Source organism: Epinephelus moara, chromosome 12, assembly GCF_006386435.1.
Source record: "Epinephelus moara isolate mb chromosome 12, YSFRI_EMoa_1.0, whole genome shotgun sequence".
Classification (NCBI taxonomy): Eukaryota; Metazoa; Chordata; class Actinopteri; order Perciformes; family Serranidae; genus Epinephelus; species Epinephelus moara.
The window spans coordinates 7,185,383-7,192,217 of record NC_065517.1 but is presented as its reverse complement, the minus strand read 5'-3'; the positions used below and the strand labels follow the sequence as shown (position 1 = coordinate 7,192,217).

General features: G+C 40.4%; 1 protein-coding gene across 1 annotated transcript in view; it reads left to right on the top strand.

Moving 5' to 3' along the window:
- The window catches only part of LOC126399170 (xaa-Arg dipeptidase-like), a 9,951-nt gene extending 3,155 nt beyond the window's left edge, over positions 1–6,796 (top strand). The window contains exons 4-9 of the mRNA XM_050058998.1: positions 241–334; positions 3,287–3,429; positions 3,510–3,664; positions 3,871–4,006; positions 5,325–5,432; positions 5,528–6,796. Of these exons, the coding sequence (XP_049914955.1) occupies positions 241–334; positions 3,287–3,429; positions 3,510–3,664; positions 3,871–4,006; positions 5,325–5,432; positions 5,528–5,706 (815 nt within the window). The 3' untranslated portion in view covers positions 5,707–6,796. The remainder of the gene's footprint in view (positions 1–240; positions 335–3,286; positions 3,430–3,509; positions 3,665–3,870; positions 4,007–5,324; positions 5,433–5,527) is intronic.
- The last annotated feature ends 39 nt before the right edge of the window (positions 6,797–6,835 follow it).

Sequence of the window (6,835 nt, the reverse complement as noted above, 5' to 3'; positions counted from 1 at the left end):
GGTGTCAAACTCATTTTCACCAAGGGCCACATCAGCATAATGGCTGCCCTCAAAGGGCCAGATGTAACTTATAAATGTAACTAAATGTAACCAAATGTAATGTAAAATAAATGTAACTACTCCTTAATGTTAAATAACTCTGAATTTATTACTTATTCAAATTACAAATATTACAGTTGCATAGAAAAAAATATGTTTGCTTGTTGCTCTGTTATAACATAAATCCTTTTAATTTGTCAGGTTATGAAACCCACATAACTCCAGATAAACTCCACATAAATCGCATTGATGTGGAAACACTGCTGTCTAGTGGCGGGAAGCCGTCACTTCGCGGGTAACATAATCTCATTTCCAAGAGTACAATATTGATTATTTGATCATAACTAAATTTTCTACTTTATGGCGTTGCATGGATGCTGTTAGCAGCCATTGTGGATCCTACAGTGTTGTAACTTCAGAACTAGTGATGGCCTCATGAAGCCTCATGAAGCATTTTATTTATTTTCTGAGCCCACTAGATGGTGCATTTTGTTCAACAAAAGGTTGAAAGCACAATGAATTGCTATTCAGAGCGCCATCTAGTGGGCTCAGAAAATAAAGAAAATGCTTCATGAGGCTCTATGAGGCTTCACAAGGCTTCATTCAGCCATCACTATTCAGACCTACATAGACAAGCAGTTTGAAAAACAAACACTTGTCTCTTCTTTCAGTCACTGTAAGGCACCCTGTGGAGTTTTCTTGCAAACAAACAAGTCTTAGGTTTACATTAATTGCTTCTGGCTAAAATGTATTATGTGTAAGCATTTCCCTCCTCATAAAACATTTTTAAAGGCTTTTTTTTTTTAAAGCATTTTTAATTCTACCATTGTCTACATCCATGTTTACCAGCTAGTGTCCTCTTCCCCATCCTTATACTGGCACATTGTGTTGTGGCAGTTCAAATTAGGACTCAAATGCAAACACAACCAGGGAACTGGGAAATGGTTAAAGGTAGTTTATTTTAGTTTGAAGGTGGGGCTGAAGGCTGGAGTGAAACGATGGCTTAGGTGGGCAGGGAATGGCGAAGCAGAGCAGGCTGAGGGGCAGAAGACAGGGCAGTCAAAATCAGGAGGCAGCAGTGATGAACGAGGCTGGACGTGGCTGGTTATAGTAGAGACTGACGTGGTGAACCTGAGACACATAGTATGAATTGAGGTCCAAAAATTACAAATAGACAAAGTGTCAAAAAACTTAGAAGGTGGTGTTGACATCTGTACCGCAGAGGTGACTGAACGACCCGGCAGAGTCTGGATGTCTGAGCCGGGGTTTTATGCTGCAGGTTCAGCAGCTGCTGGCACTCAGGAGGATTGGCAGGAGGAGGGAACCAGAAGGCCACGTCTAGCAAACACACAGAGTCAGACTGAAAACAATAGGCTCGTTCGAGATGAACTGCGCCTCGCCTGGCAAGTAGACAAGAGCAGGCGGCTGCAGCAGGAGGCGGTGACAAAAAGCTGCTGTCAGGTTGGACAGTTTTCAGACAGTTTTCTGCAGCCTTCAGTCCGTACAGGAAGTCACAGAAACACTTACATCATGTCTGATACAATGTCAGTTTATTCAAATATTGTCAGACCCATATATCAGTTTGTTCTCAGTCTCCAGGTGTTTTAATTATGATAGATTCATTTATTAAAATGCTTTACAGGTGATCTGTAGTTTATGTTCATGGTTTATCCTCTATTTGATATGAATTCTCCTGTAAATCAGCATCATATCAGTTTGACCTGTCCCCTCAACTACACAGACTAAATAAACTATGTTTGACTATAAGGTTCATAATTTCAGAGGAAAAAAAAATACAAGACAACCGTTTTCATTTAAGATCAGTCAGATACAGTCAGGGCTTCACATCTGTACAGATGTTATTTTAGGAATCCTCACATCCCACTGACTACAAGTCTCTGTGATGTTAAATACTTCAATAACTGAAACAGACCAATATTAATATACAGTAGACTACATATAATTTATAATGAATGTATTCAGTCTGTGACAACTAAACTTCACCATCAGTCACACAACATGTTTTCTGTTCACAGAATAAACCTTCAAATCAGACAAATAAAATTTAAATATCTGAAATTCAACAAAAATGAAAAGTTTATCTAAAACATCATATTGTTGAGTCGACATCTGAACCAATCAGCTGTTAGATCAGGTGAGAGCCAGGCAGTGCAGTCGGTGGAGAGCAACTGCAGCACCTGGCTCTAAAAACTGCAGCCGCCTCACTCTTGCGAAGTTATCACCGTCCACTTTTGTAATGCGTCAGGATGATGTTTGACACAAAACTAACCGGCATGCATTGTGCGCCAATCACGGGTGATCGATTCTGCGCAGGTCTGGCTCATCTCAAACAAGCCTATGCATGAGACACTAGGGAGGGGAAACAGGAAAAACAAGGGAGAGGCAAAGCTAAAACATTTATGTCTTATTTATCAAGAATGGCCTAAAGCCTTTGTTCATATTTGTCTGCACATTTAACATGAGTGCACTTGTACTATATGTATATGTATATCTCATTATGTGGCCCATTCATCCAGTTTGTAGTTGGTGTTTTTTTTGTTTGTTTGTTTTTGGGTTTTGTTCTGTTTTGTTGTAGTATTGTTCAAAAAAATAGGTTGTTGTTTTTTTTTTTGTACCAATTTATTCTTAAAAATCCTTCAAATACTCATATCAGCTGGCTTCAACAGTACCTGTAGCTGCATTGCCTGAATTGCCAGTTGAACTAGCCATGCAGGTGTTGTGTTAAAGCCTGTTCCCCAGTCGAATAGAGTTTTCTTCCTGTTATAATGCATAGCACCCCCTCCATGGCTGGATTATGGAAAAAGTTTGATTCAAATTTAGGTAGGAGGACACACATAGACAGGGGGACTACTGGTATGCTGGGTGCCGTAAAATAAAGTGCATGAGCGTTGTTAACAGTTGTGAGAGTGAACGATGCTCACAATCATTAGTTGCAAACGGATATATTCAGTTTACCGTTCACCAAAAACATGAGCACCTTCAATGAGCACATACTTTTCGCACATTTATGCACAACAGTGGTGGAACAGCGTCAAACCATTTGCAGGTATGTGTTTTAGCATGCATGCATGTGCGTTGTTGAGCATGCTTGCACAAGATTAAACCAGGACCCACTTACAGAAAAACAGCCCCAGGGCTACTATAGGTCCAAAACTCCTCAGGAACTTGAACTGCACTCTGTAAAGAAGCAGAGAGACTGAAGTGTGTTTTGTCTTGTGTTTTCCAGAGTAACTATAAAGTATCGAGGTAAGGCGTCTCATGCCTCAGCCTACCCCTGGGAGGGAATCAATGCGTTGGATGCAGCGGTGCTGTGCTACAACAACCTGTCTGTGCTCAGACAGCAGATGAAGCCAGACTGGAGAGTTCATGGTAAACAACTGATGAACCTCTACACTCATGTGTTGTGAGGAGTTTAGTTAGCTCTGATTAAATCATGTTGTGTTGTGCAGGTATCATAAAGCATGGTGGAGAGAAACCAAACATCATCCCTGCCTACACTGAGCTGGAGTACTACCTGAGAACCCCCTCACGTGCTGAGCTTTCTGTCCTGAAGGCAAAAGCTGAGATGTGTTTTAGATCAGCTGCTGTGGCCACTGGCTGTGAGGTAAACAAACAAACAAACCCACAATGTGATGATTTTCCAGAACCGCATTCCTAAACTGTGTTCTAATAATAAATTTTTAAACCTGCCTTAAACTTTAAACTGCAGCTAAGCTAATGACTCTGATAATAAGGCTGAAAACAACATTTCACTGAAAGGATTTATAGATCAGTCCTACTGAAAGTCATGGAGCTTTATCTCTCTTTCAGGTTGAAGTAGAGTTTGCAAGAAATACATATGACAACATACTGCGTAATGCTACACTGGAGGATCTGTGTGAGAAAAACGGCACAGCTCTGGGAGTGGACTTCACTGTGAATGAAGATGTTCTTAAGAATATAGCTGGTAGGTGTACATCCTCTGTGTCCCAGAACAGCTCTGTAACAGACACATCAGTGCACAGAGAGGGAAGGAGTGCAGAGGAGACTGAAATGTGCAGGAGTGAGCAGTGTCCCAGTTGGTAGTTGTGGGTTCTTTCTACTTGCAAAATTTCTTAAATAAAGTGTATATTTCTCAAAATGTTTAACAATTGCTTTAAATACAGGGATGGATCACTCACTACGTTTAGATGCACAAAATATTCCAGGTTTTGCCTTTATTATGAAAAACACAATATTCCCTACTCAGCTGTTTAAACGAATTCAATTCAACCACCCTCTCGTAAAGGTTGGTGTTTCGATACTTGCACATATCCAAAAACCTGTTGATATCCAAGTCTTTCATATTGTTTAAAAGAAGGTGTGTTTCACCTTGTGACCAGAAATGTGGGCTTTTCTTTTGACCATGTATCTCTACACCAGCCTTACAAACTGTTGGTGAGTTGGTTTGTTTCCAGTGGACAGAGCCAATCAATCTCACAGATATTTCGTGACACGACCACAACCTTCTTAGCAGCACATTATGTGGTGGTGGTATGTAATGTGTTAAAATTACTTGCCACAGAAACAATGCTAGTGGAGAGACAAATTGGATCCTCTGTGGTGGTGGACACACAAACTCCCTGGTTCAAAGTCCTCATGCAATGGGTGGTGGTTAATATTACCATAACAGAGATAGTGTAAACAGTGAGAAAATCTGCTCAACAAACACCAGACTTTCACCCAGGAGGGGGTGAAACCGTAAATCAGTGTTGAACTTTTTTGAACTTTATCTATTTAACTCCTTTACGTAGTGACGTCATGTTACATAATGTTGTTATGCACTTTACAGTGTACTTACTTTCTGTATATAAATAAGGGTAGTTATTTCAACTGAAAACAGGATATTTTTCTACATATAGGCCTAATCAAGTAGTTTTGGTGCCTAAACCCAAACGTGCCACCAACACAAATATGTAATGCGGTGTTAAGAGTCATTTCACATATTCCTGCGAGCTCACGTTGGAGTTGACCATTAAGAGGCAAGAGGCTGCGTGTCACTGAATGCGCAGTATACATGTCCAAAAAATGCTCCTAAAACTCAAGTAATTTCGGCATATCCTACGTCTTATTCGGAAAATGCTACAGTCAGAATAAGGCCTTATTTGGAATATCCAAACGGAATCTGCTGTTGACATGACCTCTATCAAATTCTGAATAATAGTGGAATATTAGCGTGCATGTAAACGTAGTTACTGATGTCCCTGTTGACCCCCTCTGCCTTCTCTCCTCTCTGTTATCTACAGGCTCCACAGACTTTGGCAATGTGTCATATGTAATTCCAGGCATCCATCCAAGCTTTTACATTGGCTCTAATGCTTTGAACCACACAGAGGAATACACTGTTGCTGCTGGTATGTGACCAATGCTCAAAGACTGCCTCTTGCTAGTTTGTTGTTGACTTATGCTAGAATATACGACTGACAGTGTGTATGTGACTCTGTTTCAGGTGATGACAAAGCTCAGTTCTACACCCTGAGGACTGCCAAGGCTCTGGCCATGACGGCCCTGGATGTGCTGCTGCGTCCAGAGCTGCTGCAGAGGGTGAAGCAGGAGTTCACTGAGGCCACACTGAAGGAGGACAGGACGCTGACGGGGGAGCACACAGAGCAGTCTGCAAAACACTGATGATGCAGGCTGACCATCTCTGAGCTCCCTGCTCACTGACTGCACAGCAGTCAGTGTCCTTATTTTCTTCTTATTTTTGTTTGTTCGGGACGTTCCTGGGTTCCAACCTTTGGGTAGTGTGTTTAGCCACCAGCCAACAGCAGGACAAGGTCATGACTCTATAAAGAGAGTGACCAGCCGTCTCTCTCGTCTGCTCTGTGGATGCGGTATACTATTCGTATACTTAAAAGTATACCATTCATTTACTCAAGTTATTCTTTGTGTAAACTTAAAGTACACTACTCCTATACCTACATTATACTTCAATTGCACTATTCCTAATTGTTTTAATTTTTAATTTTATATACTTTATTAATCCCCCTGAGGGGAAATTCAATTTTATTAGTCATTAACACACAGGTCCAAAAGACACACACATGCACAAACAGGACCTATACATGCATAAGTGCGCAGGTGTTACTTTTTTCTTCATGTAGACTGTTGTTTCATAACCTGCATGCTGTGCATATAATAACTCTACTTAAAAATATTGTACAGAAAACAGTTTAACTGCAATACATTTATTTAACAGCTGTAGTTACTAAATACAATGCATTAAAAATTAAACCAGTGGTTTCCAATCTTTTTGGCTTGTGACCCCTTATCTAAGCTGGTACAGCTTCTCCTCTGCAGCGACGTCAACCTTGTTGCTAAATCAGTGATCAGATGTGGTGTCCTACTCACCCAAATTTCACACACAAAAACGATTTTTGGTCAGTTCACAAAAAAGGGTATGCCATGCATCCATGGAATATAATCAGATCTTTCCTCCTCAAATGGATAGGTAACATCTTCAGCATTACAGAAATGTATCATATGTTGGGTTATTTTTTTAAATCCATAGCCAGAAATCTCACACAATGCAGAAAACTGAAAACTGTCCCACTCACCCTGAACTCACCCCATATTATTTTTGATGTTCCATTTCTGCCAATTTATCCACTAAATCCTTAATAATGGCCTTTAATGTGCATACATTTGAAACAACCAATTTTAAAAAGCTCTGAAGGCCAAAGCTGTGCAAACATATTGTATACAATTAAAGAAATGCATGTGTATTATCTGATCCTGCTTTGTCCTTTATACAGTT